This window comes from Lagenorhynchus albirostris, chromosome 6, assembly GCF_949774975.1.
Source record: "Lagenorhynchus albirostris chromosome 6, mLagAlb1.1, whole genome shotgun sequence".
Lineage (NCBI taxonomy): Eukaryota > Metazoa > Chordata > Mammalia > Artiodactyla > Delphinidae > Lagenorhynchus > Lagenorhynchus albirostris.
The window spans coordinates 6,515,971-6,536,862 of record NC_083100.1 but is presented as its reverse complement, the minus strand read 5'-3'; the positions used below and the strand labels follow the sequence as shown (position 1 = coordinate 6,536,862).

The following is a 20,892-nucleotide window of genomic DNA, read 5'->3' as shown; positions in this document are numbered from 1 at the left end:
TGGTTGTAAGATTCATTGTTAACTGGAAAATCAATCACGGTGTACAGTTCAAATACACCAAAACTCACTTGATTAACAAAATTACTCCTTGGGAATTCCCTGGCGGTCCAGTGGTTAGGACTCTGTACTTTCACTGCCCAGGGCCTGGGTTCAATCCCTGGTTGGGGGCCTAAGGTCCCACAAGCCGCACGGCACGGACAAAGAGAAAAAAAATTATTCCTTGATAAAAAAAGTCGACTTAATGGCAATAGGACGCCGTTGGCAAAGGGAAGGACTTTGAATCAATTCAGCCCCCCCGTTTGGGAATGATGCTGCCTCCCATGCAGAGGGCAACAAGCTGGTGTAATCTGCAGAGGGCTTAGCGTGTGGCCCCCTCTCTGTTCTTCATTCCTCATTCCCTGTGTCATCTGGCCCAGAAGTTTCTTCAGAAAGTCCCGTTGCCTCATTTGAGCTTTGTCCTTAAATAGCCAAGGCCGTAATGCCTGCGGATGGTCCTGGTTGGCTGCCTCCTGAGACAATGGAGCAGCCTTACCTGTGCAGCCTTCCTTGGATGACCATGACGGACGTAGTGATATAAGGAATCAGCTTCTGGGACAGGACGTGAGCACTCTGTGAGGGTCATACGCCGGGTGGGTGAAGATGCTGCCTGTTTCTCCTTCCCACCAGTGGCTTTGGTAGTTTGGTAGTCAGGGCTTACTCACATGCCCTTGACCTTCTCTGAACTCCACAGAAGGGGCTCAGATCTCTGGGACACACTTGGCAAGAGTTCCTGTCCCCTATTTTGTATTTTTCTCACCTAGTTTACTTTTCACAGTACATTAAGGAACCAGCAAAGAAAGATTCAAATAAACTTCCGGATACTCTTCTTGCTAACGCAGGCAAGTTCACTTAAACTCTTAGAAACTCTTCTCCAGGAAAGGTGGAAAAATGCACGGTTGACTGGTTGAATTTCACCACTGAGTTGACATGAACATGATCTTTAATCATCCAAGTGTGTTCGGCTGCCGTGTGGGAAACTGCCATAGGCTGCAGGGAGGCGAGAGCTGTGAAAGGATGTTTTTGCTACTTGAGGCTTTTTTCTTAATCGTGAGTCTAATCCTTAATGCTGTCTGTAGCTTTCTGCTCTGACTCCATTCATTCTTTCAGTATAAAAGAATATTCTAGAAACCTTGAAAAGTAATACAGGTCTTTACTGTAGATTTTCTTAGACAGGCAATACGGGAGCTTTAGTCCATAGAAAGCTTTCCGAAGTCCTCTTTGGACGGTGCTGAAAGGCTCTCTCCTCTCTCCAGGATGCCCCTTTCCCTCTCCTCCCTCCACCCCGTTGCCTTCAACCCTCTGCTTCAGCCCTGCCCACCCTTAAAGGCCTGCTTATGTCCCAGACTTTCCCAGCTGCCTGAAGCCCTGGGGAAGTGGATCTGGTCTTACCTCCGATCACTTTTCTTTTGGAAACTTGGCACATTACCTGGATTCTGTATCTCAAAGAAGAAACCAAGTGATAACTCTGTAAGCAGGAAGACTTCCTCCTGTGGGATGGAAGGCAGTTAGGGAGGGAGGGATGCTCTAACACACACTGATGCTTTGTGTCTCTATCACACACACACACACACACACACACACACACACACACTCCTTTAATCACATTCTTAAGAGGAAGATACCTGATTCATAGCTGAATGTATGCTGTCGCCAAAGAATATGAGAAAAAAATTTAACTGGAAATTTCTCTTCTGGTCCTAGGAATTTGAAGCCTATGTAAATGCTTCTGGAGAACATGGAATTGTGGTCTTCTCTCTGGGCTCAATGGTCTCAGAGATTCCGGAGCAGAAAGCTACGGAAATTGCTGATGCTTTGGGCAAAATACCTCAGACAGTAAGAAGATTCTACGTGATTTTTTTAAATCTGTCTTCACAAGAGTTCTAACCCCAGGCTTTCAGTACCTAAATTAATTCTATGAGTTGGGCTTTAGGCTTGGGTTTCCCTGCCACTTCCCAATTATTAATCCAAAGCTGTTCTTTTTTTGCAATTTCACCCTCAACTACTCTGTTAAAACATGATCCACTTCACGAGGAGGTCTCTTTCTCTCTAAGTGACTCAAAAGTATATTAGAATTTATTTTTAAAAATAAAATGGGCAGGATAGTGTTTCTTCATATTGCATAAGAATATTTCTCCAAAAAGCTCTTGCTTAGAACCCTGGATTTGTTTCTTATATTTCTGCTTTAATAGTTCTATGCCCACTCATTTTGTTAAGTAAACTTTCCCTTGAAGTGCAGAGAAGTGCAAAAATCGTAAATGTACAGCTTGATGAATGTTCACAAGTTCACAAAGTGAAAATACCCGTGGAATCAAGCCTCTGGAACAAGACACAGAATGTTACCCATCCCCAGAAGCCGTCTTAGTCACTATACCTCCCACCCTTGCCAAGGTTATATTCATTCAGAGAGACTCCACTTTCTAGCTACTATAGCAGATGTCTTGCTTTGTTTTAAAAATCATATTATGTTCCTAAACTTTGTTTTTTTTTTGTTTTTGCTTCTGCAAGGTCCTGTGGCGGTACACTGGGACTCCACCGCCGAATCTTGCGAAGAATACAAAACTTGTCAAGTGGCTGCCCCAAAATGATCTGCTTGGTACGTGGGGAGGATTTGATGTGTAGGTCAAACCAAGGTTAAATTAAGAAAGTGGCTCAGGCAGGGCTATTCTAAAGAACTGTTTAGCCGGAAAATATTATGGCCAATGTATCTCATGTTGCTTTTTACCCAGTAGGACATCTCAACTCACATTTTCTTCTGCACGTTTCTGCAAGGGCCACGTGTGGATGGCACTGGGTCCTGAGAGTGCTTTCAGAACCTAGACGATGTCAGGTTGTGAAACTCAGTGGCTTGACTGCTGGCATCTCTCCCTGTTTTGCTTCTCAGGTCACCCAAAGACTCGGGCCTTTATCACACATTCCGGCTCCCACGGTGTTTATGAAGGAATATGTAATGGTGTTCCGATGGTGATGATGCCCTTGTTTGGTGATCAGATGGACAATGCAAAGCGCATGGAGACCCGAGGGGCCGGAGTAACCTTGGACATCCTGGAAATGAGTTCAAAAGATTTAGAAAATGCCCTGAAAACTGTCATCAGTGACAAAAGGTAAGAGAGAAGCTACCAAGGCATACTACTTATATTTTGGCCATCGCTTCACAGTAAATCTTCAGATGTGAAAACAAATACATCAAGATCTAATTTATAAGCAAGAAGATTTGGGGTTATTATTATTCCTTTTAGAAACAGATGCTTTAATTCCTAGGGAATTTATCACAGAAGTGATCTTAAATATTATTTCCCCTGGTATACTTAAAACTCCAATTAAAAAAAAATGTCAATATAATAGATGTCTGATCTATAAGTTCCTGTAAAGAGAGAAGTATTCCATTACAAGAAACATAGTGTCCGTAAGATAAAAACAAACCAGGTGCTTAAAGGTAAAGCTTTTCCGAGTGCTGAAACCTGTGAGAAATTTTGTCCGTGGGGTTTATTAATGTGTGTGTGTGTGTGTGTGTGTGTGTGTGTGTCATGTGATATGACAAAGGCTTATAATAAAAGCAAAGTCAAATTTGTTCAAATTCAAAAGGCAAAAAGCCACCAGATCAAATTATCTGTGCACGAACTTTATTGTATTGTTACAAGTGATAGGCCGATCAAAACCTTGAGAAGAAGTGATTGCCAGCAGTGGACTTCATCCAATGATCAATCATGTATGTGCGTGTGCACATGCATGTGTGTACGGATCTATGACAGTGTCAGGAGCCTTCACCCATACTTGCTTCATTTTGAAGGAGGACAGATGTGAAAAGACTGGAGTGTGTTCAGATGGGAGGACACACTACACAGGGGGACACTTTGAAGGAGGACAGATGTGAAAAGACTGGAGTGTGTTCAGATGGGAGGACACACTACACAGGGGGACGCCGAGCCTGGACAAGGAAAACGTGCTAGAAACGATGGTGCTCGCATGTGTGTGATGCCTGTGAATAAAAAGAATTGTCTGCATAACCCCAGGGTAAAGTGCTCACAGTGTCAGTAACAACCTTCCCAGAGCAGTTGCTGTGGTTCTTATCCATCATTCCGACTGGCTCCCGCAGCCCAGCATGTCGGCATCGGCATCGGCTCCTGCAGCCCAGCATGTCTGCTCACATAGCACAATTAAAGCCCGATTTCTTTCCAGATGCTGGAAACTCATTCTTGAGGCTCATATTAGTGATGTAATTTTGACCTTTCATTCAGTGGTATGGACAACTACTTGTAACCTAAAAATGACTTGGTAGAAATTCTCTGGTACATTATCATTAAAAAAACCCAAAAAACACTGATCGGTCAGCTTAAGTTACTAACTAACTTCATCTCTTCATTTCTGAGCCATCTCCGATTGTGAATCTCCATGTTCCCAACACTCTAAGCTGGGACTGGACCTACATAAAATTAAAAAAAGTGGAAAAATTTCCAGCATCAGAGTATACAACCAGGCCATATCAGGTGCTCAATAAATATTGAATGAATGAATGAAAGTCCAAGAAAATCTATTTTATAAGAGAAGATTTATATACAAGGAAGATGTTTAACAATTTATGGCCAAATATTAATAGTACATTATAATAATGTATCCAAATAAAATGATGGACATAGTCAAGAAAAGCAATGATCATAACTGCTCCTGAATAAGCGCCTCACTTTTCAAGTTCTTCTCTCTTTTCTTTCCCTTTGCCTTCTTCTTGTCCTTCTCGTCGTCCTCCTTCTCCTTCCTCTTTTAGTGCATCCGTACTAAGGGTTGAAGTACGTAACCCATTTTGGATTTGGATATTCTGACTCAGCTATCAACACAGTCCAAAATAAACAGGAATCCATTTTTCTTTAACGGGCTGCAAAGACACTGCCTCATGCAAAAGTTAGCACTTGGAGGTTTGGTGTTTTGACAGTTGAATTGAAAGTATAGCACTGTCTTGGAGATGGCACTTAAAAATGGCTTTTACTTTGGCTAGAAGTGATCGTTTACAATCTCACTGAATGGGAAATCATTAATAATTTCTGAGATGACCTTTTCCTTTATTTCTTTATCTTGTTACCAAAAAAGTATGATCAACTGCCTACAAAGATATCACTAAAAAGAAAAGAAGAAAAGTAGGAAGCAAGTTTCAAATAATTTAAAATTATAATTTTAACTTACAGTTTTCTTTCTTCCTTGCTCCCTTCCTTTCTTTCCTTCTTTCTTTCTTTCTTTTTTCTTTCCTTCCTCCCTCCCTCCCTCCCTCCCTCCCTCCCTCCCTTCTCCCTTCCTTCCTCCCTTCCTCCCTCCCTCCCTCCCTCCCTCCCTCCCTCCCTCCCTCCCTCCCTCTCTCTCTCTCTCTCTCTCTCTTTCTTTCTTTCTTTCTTTCTTTCTTCCTTATATTTAGTGTGTGTTTTCTTTTCTGGTTACAATAGAAACTGCCAAGTTTGGAAAATCTGGTAGCGTTCCTAACTGGAAGCAAGCATAGAGAGAGGATGGTTCCCTACTGTTGGTGTTCCAGACATTCACATAACTGTCTTTGTGTGTTCAGCTATAAGGAAAACATCATGCGCCTCTCTAGCCTTCACAAGGACCGCCCCATGGAGCCTCTAGACCTGGCTGTATTCTGGGTGGAGTTTGTGATGAGGCACAAGGGGGCGCCACACCTGCGCCCTGCGGCACATGACCTCACCTGGTACCAGTACTACTCTTTGGATGTGATCGGCTTCCTCCTGGCGGTCGTACTGACAGTCATCTTCGTCACCTTTAAGGGCTGTGCCTTTGCCTTCCGGAAATGCTTCGGGAAAAAAGAGCGAGTGAAGAAATCTCATAAATCCAAGGCACACTGAGAACTGGGTTGGAAACTTGCAAAAAGAGTCACAGGTTAAATTCATGTTATGCTTATTCAAGAAATACTTTGCCAGAAAATAACACCCCAGAGTGTGTCTTAAAAAATAAAAATGATCTAAACATTAGTCACACATATAGGTAGAGATATTTAAATATCTTTTCTGCTCCCTCCAGTATCTTTAATCTGGACTACACGTGTCATCTTTCAAATCACTTGCAAAGAGGGTTGGATAGGTCCCTCCTTCAATCTGCAGTACTTTACCTACTCAGAAATGGGGCCTGTTTGGGAGCCACCGCTTCCCACCACCGCTCCCCCCTCACCCCCGGATGAGTTGTAACCTCAACTTCTGGCATCTGTAGGTGGTTGTGATAGATTCCTTTACCAATAATGCCTGGTTCTAAATTATGCTCATGCTTCCCAGATGTCACTTTGTGCATTTAAGTAAGGAAACATTTATTCCTTGTACTTGATATGATATGAATGAACGGTATAGATTTCTGACTTTGGGGGGAACGAATGATGTATAAAATTGATGGGTGATATGCCTGAGCAGATAGTCATTGCTTGAGCCAAATGGATCTGAGTTTGACAAAAGCCTAAATTATAGAGACTGGCAAGTATATTTTCTCTGATGTAATAACTAAAAACATATTAATAAATTCGTATAAATTATATTTATTAGGTGGTCTCTTCATGGGTGTTGCATTTATTTATTGTTAAACTACATGTTCTAACTACAAAAGTAATGCATGATTCTGACAGAAAATTTCAAAACTATAGAGGTGTACACACACAAGGAAATTAAATTCACCATTACTCATGTTCCCTGCAAGTAACCACAGTTAGTAAATATTTTGGCAAATGTATATAGTTATAAAATATTGCAAAGATACCAAATATATCTAGTGTTTTCTAACATTCTTCCTTCACTTCATCCTATTGTGAATGTTCTCTCCAGGTCTTTGTATAATATTTAATGTGTTTTAAGTGGCCAAGGAATATTCTATTGCATGAATATACCAGGATTTATTTAACCACTACTTCCTGGTGTATTCACTTTTATTTTCTTTGAGAAAAAAGACTTCACCGAATATCCTAGTAGCTAAGTCTTTGTACATATTCATGACTATTTCCATGGGAAAATGCCTTACAACAAATCAATGGTTGTCTGTTTCGGTTCCTTTTTTTTTTTTTTTTTTTTTTTTTTTGTGGTACACGGGCCTCTCACTGCTGTGGCCTCTCCCGTTGCGGAGCACAGGCTCCGAACGTGCAGGCCCAGCGGCCATGGCTCACGGGCCCAGCCGCTCCGCGGCATGTGGGATCCTCCTGGACCGGGGCACGAACCCGTGTCCCCTGCATCAGCAGGCGGACTCTCAACCACTGCGCCACCAGGGAAGTCCTTGTTTTGGTTCCTTTGAGGTGAGGATCCACAGGCAAGGAGTTTATCTGGGAAGTGAAGGAAACCCTGAAGGGGAGTGGAGAGCGGGATGGGGAGTGATGACCACCAAGAAGGCAGCTCTCTGTGGGCAGTGGGAACTGAATCCTGCTGGTTGACACTGGGAGCCAGTGCAGAAAACATGCCAGACTTACCCAGACCGGAGGGGCAAGGCCCTTGGGGATCTGAGCACTTGCCCCTTTCGGTGATTGGCTGCTCCCAGGTGGTATTAATTTCCCTGCGCTTCCAGTCGGCCACAAGAGCAGGCAAGGAGGGCTTTAAAACCCAGAGAGATCCCACTGGAGAGAAATGCAGGTGTGGTGTTGGAGGTCAGGCCCTGTGCACTAAGAGATAAGAACGCAGGGACCTGGGTGGGGCACTGATGCACGGTTACCTTGGGCAAATGGTTTGCGATATTCCCAAACTGTGCCAGAGAGGTTCAATCGATGAAGGAGCCAGGTTCTCACACTCCCTTCAGTGTGAGAAGATAGCATAGAGTACTATCTATCTTTTCAAGATAGTATAAAGTGCTATCTTGAAAAATAGTATAGAGTAGCATAGAGTACTGTCTATCTTTTCAAGATAGTATAAAGTGCTATCTTGAAAAATAGTATAGAGTAGCATAGAGTACTGTCTATCTTTTCAAGATAGTATAAAGTGCTATCTTGAAAAATAGTATAGAGTAGCATAGAGTACTGTCTATCTTTTCAAGATAGTATAAAGTGCTATCTTGAAAAATAGTATAGAGTAGCATAGAGTACTGTCTATCTTTTCAAGATAGTATAAAGTGCTATCTTGAAAAATAGTATAGAGTAGCATAGAGTACTGTCTATCTTTTCAAGATAGTATAAAGTGCTATCTTGAAAAATAGTATAGAGTAGCATAGAGTACTGTCTATCTTTTCAAGATAGTATAAAGTGCTATCTTGAAAAATAGTATAGAGTAGCATAGAGTACTGTCTATCTTTTCAAGATAGTATAAAGTGCTATCTTGAAAAATAGTATAGAGTAGCATAGAGTACTGTCTATCTTTTCAAGATAGTATAAAGTGCTATCTTGAAAAATAGTATAGAGTAGCATAGAGTACTGTCTATCTTTTCAAGATAGTATAAAGTGCTATCTTGAAAAATAGTATAGAGTAGCATAGAGTACTGTCTATCTTTTCAAGATAGTATAAAGTGCTATCTTGAAAAATAGTATAGAGTAGCATAGAGTACTGTCTATCTTTTCAAGATAGTATAAAGTGCTATCTTGAAAAATAGTATAGAGTAGCATAGAGTACTGTCTATCTTTTCAAGATAGTATAAAGTGCTATCTTGAAAAATAGTATAGAGTAGCATAGAGTACTGTCTATCTTTTCAAGATAGTATAAAGTGCTATCTTGAAAAATAGTATAGAGTAGCATAGAGTACTGTCTATCTTTTCAAGATAGTATAAAGTGCTATCTTGAAAAATAGTATAGAGTAGCATAGAGTACTGTCTATCTTTTCAAGATAGTATAAAGTGCTATCTTGAAAAATAGTATAGAGTAGCATAGAGTACTGTCTATCTTTTCAAGATAGTATAAAGTGCTATCTTGAAAAATAGTATAGAGTAGCATAGAGTACTGTCTATCTTTTCAAGATAGTATAAAGTGCTATCTTGGAAAATAGTATAGAGTAGCATAGAGTACTGTCTATCTTTTCAAGATAGTATAAAGTGCTATCTTGAAAAATAGTATAGAGTAGCATAGAGTACTGTCTATCTTTTCAAGATAGTATAAAGTGCTATCTTGAAAAATAGTATAGAGTAGCATAGAGTACTGTCTATCTTTTCAAGATAGTATAAAGTGCTATCTTGAAAAATAGTATAGAGTAGCATAGAGTACTGTCTATCTTTTCAAGATAGTATAAAGTGCTATCTTGAAAAATAGTATAGAGTAGCATAGAGTACTGTCTATCTTTTCAAGATAGTATAAAGTGCTATCTTGAAAAATAGTATAGAGTAGCATAGAGTACTGTCTATCTTTTCAAGATAGTATAAAGTGCTATCTTGAAAAATAGTATAGAGTAGCATAGAGTACTGTCTATCTTTTCAAGATAGTATAAAGTGCTATCTTGAAAAATAGTATAGAGTAGCATAGAGTACTGTCTATCTTTTCAAGATAGTATAAAGTGCTATCTTGAAAAATAGTATAGAGTAGCATAGAGTACTGTCTATCTTTTCAAGATAGTATAAAGTGCTATCTTGAAAAATAGTATAGAGTAGCATAGAGTACTATCTATCTTTTCAAGATAGTATAAAGTACTATCTTGAAAAAAGAAAGTTATCAGTTTCACAGGCAAAAGTGGGATTTTGTTTTTAATTGCCTGTTATTATTATTAAAGGTTGAATTTTTTTTTTTCAAGCTCATGAGCCATTTGCCTTTCGTTTTTGGAGAGTATCCTTTGCCTGTTTTCCTGTGGGGTGTATTACCCTGATGATTTTTTTAAAACTTTTTTCTTGTTTTCCTTCCCTTTATTTTTATTTTTTAAATAAATTTATTTAGGCTGCTTTGGGTCTTCGCTGCTGTGCGTGGGCTTTCTCTAGTGGCGGCGAGAGGCGGCTACTCTTTGTTGCGGTGAGGCACGGTCTTCTTATTGTGGAGGCTTCTCTTCTTGTGGAGCACGGGCTTTAGAGCGCAGGCTCAGTAGTTGTGGCGCATGGGCTTAGTTGCTCTGCGGCATGTGGGATCTTCCCGGACTGGGGCTCGAACCGCGTCCCCTGCATTGGCAGGCGGATTCTTAACCCCCGAGCCACGAGGGAAGCCCCTGATGCTTTGTTGAGTGCTTACAGAATCACTGAAAATACTCTCCTGTCACGTGCATTTTTTTCTTCCACTTGTTCTTTAATTTTGTCCACACCTTTGTTTGTTGGTTTGTTTTTTGCTTTGTGTTACATGTAGAACTTTCAAATGTGTGGGCTTCAAATTGGAAGACTGGGGTCATGGCTAGCTAGGATTTCTCCTGACCCCAGCCCAATTTATTCCTTCCCTAGGTGGCTTTTGGAACACAAGCCATTCACACCAGTTCCATCCCACACCTCTGAGCCCCATGTTGATTCGTGGACTATGTCCCCCCTCCTTCAAGGTCCTTCCCGGTCGACCCAGGGACCACCTCCCGGCCTCACTGCCCACGCCTCCCTGCTACTCCACCCCTCACCCCCCAACCCCCAGGGACCCCGAGCTGCTCTGACCTCCCCCAGTTGATGCTCCTGTGCACCTCTGTGTTCCTAGTTGTTTTTTTTTTTTTTTTTTTTTTTTTGCGGTACACGGGCCTCTCACTGCTGCGGCTTCTGCCGTTGCGGAGCACAGGCTCCAGACGCGCAGGCTCAGTGGCCATGGCTCACGGGCCCAGCCGCTCTACGGCATGTGGGATCTTCCCAGACCTGGGAACGAACCCGCGTCCCCTGCATCGGCAGGCGGACTCTCAACCACTGCGCCACCAGGGAAGCCCCGTGTTCCGAGTTTTTAGACCCTCTTGTTTACAAGTAAGAGAACCCAACTTGGGATATCTTAAGCAACAAAAGAGGTCATTTTGTAAGGAGACGTGCTTCCTAAGGGTGAGAGGCTCACGGCCAAGCCTCCAGAGGAGCTGAGCTGAGTGGAGCCTCTCTGGCCCCCTCCCGTCCCTGCATGCTCTGGGCGCCGGCTTTAGGGCTCCCTCTCCTCTCGGCCTTCCCTGCTCCTCATTCCCGGGAACCGTCATCCCCAAGACCCCACAGGGGACTGACGGCATTCTCTCTTGCCCAGAGTTCCGAATTCCTGTTAGAAAGAACCTGATTGGCCCAGCTGGATCACGTGTCCACTCCTTGTCCAATCAGGAGTGGTAGGGGAGGGATTATAGACAGAAAAACGCGGCCGCCAGGACCCCGTAACTGTGACTCTGGGGGTCAGGGAAGTGGGAGCCTTGTGAGCCGGTAAGGTGCCCCCAAATGTGTTCACTGTATACATACTCTATTTCCATTTTTTCCACTTTCTTACAGGCCCTTCCATGCACTTAAGCTCACAGGTTTCTACGAATACCGTGTTTTCTTTTTTTCAGGTTGGTTCCCATAGAAGCAGATGTGGGCCGCTCAGTTGAGTGACAGCACTAAGAGTGGCTGAGTTTATGAGTGCATTGTATGTGAGTCCTATATTACTGTCATACTCAGAAAAAAACTATTTTCATTTGGAAAACCAAGCAGAACCCACTTCATTCTCCTGGATCTCATCCTCTTAGCATCCTCTCTAGATAACGTGTTTGGGGCACCTCACTTTTGGCCACGGCTTACACTCACCATATATGTAATAATAATAGAAAAGGACCCCTTCCTCCACCCCTTCTGATAGCCATGTTCTTCACAACATCACATTGCAGCTCTTCCTATCAAGAGGGAAATCTATATCCCCACCCCTTGAGGCCAGACTGGCCTGTGACCTCCCTTGGCTGTTAGAAGGTGGCAGAGGTGAAAGGTACAGTTCAAGTCTAGGCCCTGAGACGCCTTGGTGTGTCTGCCCGTTCTCCTGGAAACCTGCCCAGATGCTCTGAGAACAACCTGGGCCAGCCCTGTTGCATGATGGGAGACATGGTTCCTGATCACCCTAGTCACTTCAGCCAATAGGAAGCCAACTGCTAGGCATGTGTGTGAGGCCACCTTAGACTAGCCAACCCTCATCTAACCCACTGGCTACCACAGAGGCATGAGTGACTCCAGTTATGCTTGACTGGACACAGCCCAGATCAACGGAACCACCTGGCTGACCCATAGCCTTGTGAACAATAATAAACTGTTGTTTTCAGTCATTAAATTTTTGAGGTAGTTTGTTACACAGCAACGGCTAACTGATACATTCACTTCTGGCTCTGAGTCCGCAATCCTTCATGTGTTGTGTCTTCAGACTCTCAGAGGGCAATGATGTGTCCTACCCACCTCTGTATCCACCACAACATGGAGAGCCAAGCTTAGCTGCATGGTGCAGCTTACACTCACCATATATGTAATAATAAAGGATCTGGGAGCTTTTATCCCTCAGTGTTGACATCTGTGTTGATGTTTGTCAGCCCTTAAGAAGTTGCTGATGTCGAGAGAGCCCCTTGAGAGGAGCGATGAGACCTGCCGAGGGGGATCTCTCATAAATCATTAGTTTTCAGTGTCCAGAAGAGAGGGAGAAAAGGCCCTTCCTAACCAAGTGTAGCTATCGATCACTGTGTGGCAAATTACCTAAATGTAGTGGCTGTCAGTAGGGCCACACTGCTCCATCCCGCAAGCTGTCCAGTCCTTGGGGAAGAGAAATCCTCTTCTCAGGACCTCTCTGTCACCCCCATCTCCTCCAGCTGCCCAGATCACACCTCCCCACCCTGGGCTCCTATCACTACATCCCCAGGGGACTTGGCTGTGAATCCCCCCCCTCTATTTCCTTTCCCCAAACAGGCCACCATACCTCACCCCACATATGGGTGACAGAAATGTTGATTAACAAAATAATGTGGGTTTTTTAAATCCCAGCGCCCTGTGCACTCCTCAAAGCCCTGGGTTCAGAGCTCAGGGAGACAGTTGGATCTGAGAGTTCCAAGGGTCTGGGACCCAACGGTGATGATTCTAGTGAAACCCTCCCACCCTGTCAGGGGACCTGTTCCCTGTCTGAGTTATGACTGAGGAGCCCGAAGGTCTCACTCCTTTGTCAACCCAACCTGCCATTGTCCACGTTACCATTGATGTGTATCAGGCAGAGAATGGAGCTTTTTCTTGTGGTGTATTTTTGTTCCATCCAGGAGAGAACTCTGAGAAAAGGTCAGTGTTTAGGTCCCAGACTTGTTCCTTAAAGGATTCCCAGGAGGAAGGGAACACAGGATGGTGAAGGGCCCTGGGATGGAGTTTGAGGAACTTGGGACAGGAGGAAAAAGGATCTGGGAGCTTTTATCCCTCAGTGTTGATGTCTGTGTTGGTGTTTGTCAGCCCTTGAGAAGCTGCCGATGTTGAGAGAGCCCCTTGAGAGGAGCGATGAGACCTACCGAGAGGCGTTTCTCATTAATCGTTAGTTTTCAGTGTCCAGAAAAGAGGGAGGAAAGGCCCTTCCTAACCAAGTGTAGCTATCGATCACTGTGTGACAAATTACCTAAAGGTAGTGGCTTAAAATGACACCTGTTTATTATGCCACAGTTTGCGTGGTCAGGAGTCTAGGCTTAGCTTAGCGGGGTCATTTATTTAGGGTTTCACAGGCTGCACTCAAGATGTTGTCTGGGCTGCGTCCTTTCTGGAGCTTGGTCCTCTTCCAAGCTCATGTGGCTGTTGGCAGAATCCAGTTCCTTGTAGTTGTAAGACTGAGGCCCTCAGTTCCTTGTGACATGGCCCCCTCCATAGGCAGTTTATATCACCACTGTTTACTTTTCAAGGCCAGCATGAGAATCTCTCTCCAGTCTGCTAAGATGTAGTCTTATATGACATAATGTAATCATGGTGGTGATCGCATCATGGGAGGTTCCCATTGCTTTTGCCATATTCTGTTGGCTAGAATATGGGTCTAACCAAGTCATGGGTTCCTCCCACACTCTAGGGGAGGGGGTTATGCAGGGTGTGACTCGTGGGGGGTCGTCTTATGGTGGGATGACACACCATGTATTTTACAAATCTTATTATCTCAAAAGAGCTTGAGGAAGAGATTGGCAGAAGCATCAACAGAGTCAAATGAGGACGTGTCAGAGGAGACAGAGGACCTGGAACCTCTGGAACCAGACGACAGTGGTAAGAAAGCCACCCCCTCCCTGCACTCCTGCCTCATTTCGGCCACTAACTCCTGGAGGGCAAGTCTTGGTCAAGATCTCAGTTTCTCCATCTGTACAGTGGATAGGAAGGTCCCTGCCCAATCATGCCCCAGGCAGAGCTAGAGCTGTGCAGGTATCAGGGAGACCAGATCACAAGGAACAAGCCCTGTAATGGTCATCTCAGCATCACACCTGTGCCACCTTTGTCTCAGGTACCTTCCAACAAGTCACAAACCTCCTCAACATCATGGCCAGCGAGTCAACCAAAACGGACGCTGCCGGGGCAGGTCCTGACATGCGGAAGATGCTGGCCTCAGTGATCATCAGGGAGAGGGCCGCCACTGAGCCCTCTGTGGTGATGGGCGCTCTCACCCGCTGCCTGCAGGTACCAGAGGTAGGACCTCCTCTCCCTCAGCCGTTCCTCTGAGCCTGGCCACCTGTTTGCGTGTCCGTCCGCTGCTCAGCACACATTTACTGATTGTTGTGGATGTAGGCTAGGTTCTGGGGTACAGATAATGACCAGACTATGAGGGTCTCAGCCCTTGAGGCCCAAGTGGGGCCTGGGCCACTCACAGGTGTTCAAAGCTCCTCAGTATTCTGACGCAGTGGGTTTGGGAGTCACCGTTCTAGAGCAGGTGAGCTGAGTTGCAAAGATGTTGAGCAGGGGTGAAGCAGGTAGATGTGGGGGAACAGAGACACACCAGATGCAGGGTGCAGGGGTGCTTGGCCAGTGGGCAGGCTGTTTACTGGGGCAGAGGCTGGGGTAGAGGATGCTGATGGGGGTGATGGAAAATGTAACCAAGATCATGGTGGGCTTTGTATGACAGGGTAGAGTTTGGACCAGAGCATCGGTATCCCCTGAGGACTTGTTAAAACTTCAGATTTCTGGGGCCCAGCGTGAGAGTTTCTGATTCAGTAGGTACGGGGTGAAGCCCAAGAATCAGCATTTCTAGCAAGGTCCCAGGTGACACTGTTGCTGGTCTGGGGACCACACTTGGAGAGCTGTTGAATTTTAGACTATTCTTGAGCATTTGAGAGTGGGTAGCAGAGCAGGTCCTTATAGGAATTCTTAATAGCAAGTTTTATTTTATAGAAAGAAGATACGTGGCAGCCTTGAGGGAGGTCGGGGTCCAGGAGCATAGGCAAAGAATTTGCAAAAGTCTTTTTAAACATAGGTTTTATTATTATTCAGGTATAGTGAGACCAACAGCTCAGGAGATGATTGCCCTTGAAAAGATGGTCTGTTACTCACAGATCCCAAGAGGCAGGGGCACGCCATGCCATGCAGGCCCACAAGGAAGAACCAGAGTCAGGCAGGAGGCAGAGGGAGCAAGGGGGAAATGTACGCAGGAGCATTTATTGTGGCTTCTGTAGGGGAAGATCCGGTGAGGCAGGATGAGCAGACGTCGGATTGGCTAGTGTGGATAATTTCAGTGAGGTCTGGGGTGTAGGGGCCGCCCTGAGTCGTCTGGTGCCTGGCCCTGGGGTGATTAGAGCAGGTGTATAGTGGTCCAGAGCGTGAGAGCCTTAGAGAAAAGGTGGCCGGTACGAGGAGCCTGGATGGCTTGCTTGTATTTGACAAGCTTGCTCGTGAGTGGGTGAGCTGTTTGCCATCTCTAGGAATTGACTAACCCTGGGCAGTCTCTCCAGGGCCCACAAGGCCCCAAGAAGTCAAAGCATCAGGAAATATAGAAAATTTTAAAAACCATGGTTAATACCCAGGCCATGATAAATGATCAGTGGCAATAAACAGATGATAAACAAGTAGGCATATTTTGTAACTTGACCTGTGTTCGAGATTTTAGTTATTCTTTAATTAGTGAAGGAACCAGTAAGATGTTAAAATCTGTTAAAATGACAGTTTTACTTATAGAGATTTACATTCTTTACCAGACAAAATTCCTTTGCGTTGTCACGAACAGGAATCATTTTCAGCGTCAGTTTCCTAACACTTACCTTCTATCTCCGTGGAGACGTAGCATAGCCTAGACTATCACAGGCGATCAAAGGCACACACTCCCACAGGCCGGATGATCCTGCAGGGGCAGCCAGACAGCACCAAGCCCGCCTCTGGGAAGCCACCCATGCCTGTTTTATGCCACTTCCCAAGTCTTTGACAATTTTTCTCTGCGCCCGTAAATATTCTCCAAAGATTAATTTCGATCGCAGAAATTAGGCTGGGCGTATTATAATTTGCCTGGCTGTTTACATATCTGCAGCAACAGTGTTAACTACACATCTAGGCTTCCTTGAGTTTGCCTTGAAAATCTAGAGCGTGAATTCTCAACGGGGTGATACTGCTCCAAAGCAGGTAAAATTGGTTCTTGCGGCAGTGGGGGCGGGGGTTGGCGTGTGCGAAGGGTGTTTTAGTTTTTGATGTACAAAGCACAGATATGTATACTCAGCTATATTATATCTTTGTGGTATTACATTTTCATGGTGGGGGGCAATTAGGAAAAAACGCTTAAGAAGGCTCCTTAGGGGACAATAAAAAAGAAAAAAAATGAAGAGGTTGAGAAAACAAGGGCCATCGGACTAGGCAGCGAAGGCCACACGGTTCTCTTCGGTCCAGGAGTTTTCATGAGGAATCTCTCACTGGAGTTTACAAGCGTCTATTACTTGCTATATCGAGACTGGGAAAGAAAGGCCAAGACTCTCTGTACTGGATGTCATTCATAGAACATATAAATTTCATTGACTTCCTCTTCTCTTGAGGTCCCCAAATTTGCTAAGGTCTTGACTGTTGGTAAGTGACCTCCTTACCAGCCAGGGGAGGGGGCCATCTTCCCAGAGCGTTTTGCAGGTAACAGTCCCCGTGGAGAGGAGTCCGCCCTTGTGACAAGAGCTATCTAAGAAGCAAAATAGATGATGTCCTCTTGGACTTGCAAGAGGGTCAGTGCCAAATCTGTGGAGGACCCTGTGTGCTGACCATTTGACACCTGCCTAGCTGAGTATGCTGGGCTGAAAACAGTGGAGAGAGGACAGATTTGCAGGCCACACTGACAGGGCCAGTTGCATGAGCCTGATGGGAGGAAGGGAGCGGGTGGCGTGAGAGATGGCGGAATCGGGGTCAGAGTCTTAGGCAGTTTCAGGATGGTGGGGTCATCGACCGGATGAGGCAATGATAATTCTGCATCCAAATCCAATGTGTGGGTGTTCCCCCCACCACCAAATAATTCTCTGACACCAGCTAGGTGTGCTACAATTTAACTCAATTCTGACACTGTCTACCTGGAGATAGTGTCAGATCCCAGAGGTTAAGGGCTCAGTCCCATAAGATGACCCCACCCCCGCCCCTGCTTCAGATGCCAATCGTAAGTTTGGCCAACTGGCTATGGTTTGGAGGTTCCCATGACCTCCTCCTTGGGTTCAATTAATTTATGAGAGTGGCTCACAGAACTCAGAGAAACATTTTACCTACTAGATACTAGTTTATTTTAACAGGATATAACTCAGGACCAACCAGATGGAAGAGACATAGAGGGTGAGGGTTTGGGAAAGGGCGCGAAGTTTCCAGGGCCTCTCTGGGCACGCCACTCCTGCCAAACCTCTGTTTGTTCACCAGTCTAGAAGCTCTCCGAACCTTGCCCTTTTGGGTTTTTATGGAGGCTTCATTATCTAGGCATGGTTGATGAAATCACTGGCCATTGGCGATCGATTCCACTTCCAAAGCCTCTCTCTTCTCCCCGGAGGTCAAGTGGGTGGGAATGAAAGTTCCAATCCTCTAATCAGATGATTGGTTCTCCTGCCAACCAGTCCCCATCCTTAGGTGTGGACCAAAAATCATCTCAATATAACAAAAGACACCTTTGTCACTCTCATCACTTAGGAAATTCCAAAGATTTTAGGGGCTTTGCGCCAGAAACTGATGAAGACCAAATATAAATTTCTTATTATAAATCATAATCTCGCACTGTTTGGGAGGAGGACCCATAGGAGGGAGGACGTGTGACTTCGTGTGCTCTGGCAGGGCCGGGTCCCTCGCAGCCTCTACTGCCCCGTCCAGGACCTTCCCACCCGCCATACTCGTTCCCCAGATTTCCACTCAGGGCAAAGTCAACATCTACAGCGTCCTGCAGGAGGTTCCCCAGCAGCAGGGGGAGCTGGAGGAGTGCTGCGTCCAGAGGCTGGTCACCATCGCCTCCAAGGAGATGAGGGAGATGCTGCAGGTAGTAGAGCCCTGCCTCCCACCGACCCAGGGGCTGGGCCTTGGTAGGTGCGGCCTGGGATGCCCGAGGCCCTTGTCCGGTTACCTCTTGGGGCAGGAGTACGCTGAGCAAGCCCAAGGGAGCCCAGCAGGGCTGGAGCAGGTGGTGACGCCACACATCCCTCTCCCGTCCCCTGGAGGTGGAGGGTTACGTGAGGGCAGAGGCGGCCAGCGACACCTTGGTGGCCCTGTCCCGAAACCACTTCAGCCTGGTTGTTTATGAGCTACAGCACCACCTCAGACCCCTAAACCTCGCCGAAGAATTTGTCATCGTCACCCTGGCGAAGCTGGCCAATGGCAATGGTAGGGCCCGTGGGGCCTCAGCCCCAGCCCCTTTAAGACCATCCCGTGTTCCTGCCGGACCTCTGCCTTTGTCTCTGCCCCCACCCCCTTGCATTTCTTATTACCTTTCTCTGGCATTCCTCCTTTTCATCTCTGTGTGTCTCTCTGTCCCTCTCAGCCGCCAAGATTCTCTCTCTGTGTTTCCGCCTCTCATTTCTGTGTCTTTATTCCTGTCATCCCTTCTCTTTGAAATCTCTCTCTCCTCTCTCCCTCTCTGGCCCCGTTCTCTCACTTTCTGCTTCCCTCCCTCCCTTTCCATTCCACGAACATGTGCTGAGTGCTTGCTCCATGCAGGCCTTGGGGTGGGTGCTGGGCCACAGGTTGAGTAAGACACCGTGAACCAGTAAACAGGAAAACAGATAATCATAATATGAGATGGCAGTTATGAAGAGGACAGCCAGGGGGCTTTTTGAGATCAGGATGAGGGCAAGAGGACCTCATCTCTGTGAGGCCCTCATTAAGGAGGCAATGCTTCAACTGTGACCGGAAGACTCAGATGATGATTATCTGTGTGAAGAAGTAGATGAGGGAGCCATCCTGCACTGAACGTGCAAAGGCCCTGTGGCATGAGAAAGCTTGGTTTCTCTGAAGAACTGAGAGGTCACTATGCCCGGAGCTAGAGAGAGGGGGGTGATGGGTGTAAAATGAGCTTGGAGAGTTAGGCAGGGCCTAGTGGGCGTGGCGAAGAGTCTGGACTCTATTTAAAGGCACTAGGAAGCTATTGAGGGATTTTAAGCTGCAGAGTTGCCTGATGAAACTTCCAGGAAGCCCATTCTTCTTCTTCTTTTTTTTTTTTTTTCTGGTACACGGGACTGTCATTGCTATGGCCTCTCCCATTGTGGAGCACAGGCTCCGGACGCGCAGGCTCAGCGGCCATGGCTCACAGGCCCAGCTGCTCCGCGGCATGTGGGATCTTCCCGGATCAGGGCATGAACCCGCGTCCCCTGCATCGGCAGGCAGACTCTCAACCACTGCGCCACCTGGGAAGCCCCCCAGGAAGCCCATTCTTGCTGTGGTGTGGACGGAGAGGGGGTGGGGGGTGTGTAACTGTGAGGTGTCTGTCGCTCAGGCTGGGACTCATTCGGCAAGTGGAGGACAGACGTGAGTAGTCGATGAGGTTCTGGTCAGCGGACTTGCCGATGGAGTGCGTGTGAGAGACAAAGGAACAGGTGGACCCAAGAATGACACTCAGGTTTCAGGTTTGAACAGCTGCATGTATAGTGTGTTCATTTCCTGAGACCGGAAGCACTGGGGGAGAGAGAACTTAGGGCTCAGATGAATTTCTTTTGCGTGGATTGAGTGCATCCCTTGAGAGATGTCCAGGTGGAGAGGTCATCAAGGTCATTAAGCGGGAAGCAGAGTGCAGAGGGCAGGGGGCCTCGAGTGTACGTGGTGTCCAGAGTTGTTGTCACCAAGGGGGTGAAAGTACAGGGAGGAGAGAAGAGGGCCAGCACCTAGCCCTGAGGAACCCCGGACCTGAGGAGGCTCAGGGGGGACTGAACCAGAAGATCTAGGAGCAAACTGAGGGCAGTGTGGTGTCGTGGAGCCTGCGAGAAGGAGAAGGACTCAGGAAGGGCCCAGGGGCCAGTCGTGGCCCATCCTCCTGGGGCGCCTGGGAAGATGAGGCTGGAGGCGGTGGCTTCCTGGGGACGGAGGCTGGTCGAGAGGGGGGCAGGCAAAGGATGGGGGCAGAGGCAGGGAAGGCAGGCGGGGAAAGAAATGAGATCGTGGCTGGAGGGGCTCTGGGGGCAGGGCGGGCGGGGCGTGTGTGTGGGCTGATGCCAGAGCCAGGAGAGGGGCAGAAATGGGGTCCAGCAGGCGAGGGATCTGAAAGGGGAGCTAGTGGGAGCGGGGCTGGAGGCGAGTGTGGTCTGTCACCGCTCCTCTTTCTCTCTCCCCCTCCCACTGCAGTTTCCCTTCTTTCTCTGCTTTCTCCTGATGCCTGTTGCCTTTTCACTTTCTCACTCACAGCCTCTGGTTCTTCATCCCAGAACGTCTGTGGGACACCCAGAGGGGTCAGAGGATGGAAGAGCCCACACTCTGCCTCCTCTCCCCCTTCCCTGCCTCCCCATGCTCCTCCTCCCCCTGCTCCTCCTTCCCCTCCCCCTCCTCCCCCTCCCCCTCCTCCTCCCCTCCTCTTCCTCCTCCCCCTCCTCCTCCCCCTCCCCTCCTCTCCCTCCTCCCCTCCTCCTCCTCCTCCCCCTTCTCCCCCTCCTCCTCCCCCTCCCCCTCCTCCTCCCCTCCTCTCCCTCCTCCCCTCCTCTCCC

The 20,892-nt window shown here is 46.6% G+C and overlaps 2 protein-coding genes across 7 annotated transcripts in view; both read left to right on the top strand.

The window, feature by feature from the left end:
• The window catches only part of LOC132521998 (UDP-glucuronosyltransferase 1A1-like), a 73,536-nt gene extending 59,485 nt beyond the window's left edge, over positions 1–14,051 (top strand). For 4 of the 6 annotated variants that reach the window (XM_060151796.1, XM_060151791.1, XM_060151792.1 and 1 more), the window contains 4 exons: positions 1,741–1,872; positions 2,545–2,632; positions 2,921–3,140; positions 5,582–6,555. In XM_060151796.1, the coding sequence (XP_060007779.1) occupies positions 1,741–1,872; positions 2,545–2,632; positions 2,921–3,140; positions 5,582–5,879 (738 nt within the window). In that variant the 3' untranslated portion in view covers positions 5,880–6,555. Of the gene's footprint in view, positions 1–1,740; positions 1,873–2,544; positions 2,633–2,920; positions 3,141–3,826; positions 4,264–5,581; positions 6,556–11,376; positions 11,458–13,959 lie in introns of those variants that run through there. The other 2 variants (XM_060151794.1, XM_060151793.1) reach the window with 2 other exon arrangements.
• The window catches only part of MROH2A (maestro heat like repeat family member 2A), a 34,768-nt gene continuing 27,644 nt past the window's right edge, over positions 13,769–20,892 (top strand). The window contains 5 exon segments of the mRNA XM_060151571.1: positions 13,769–13,774; positions 13,960–14,056; positions 14,289–14,470; positions 18,114–18,245; positions 18,424–18,586. Coding sequence (XP_060007554.1) covers positions 13,769–13,774; positions 13,960–14,056; positions 14,289–14,470; positions 18,114–18,245; positions 18,424–18,586 — 580 coding nt within the window.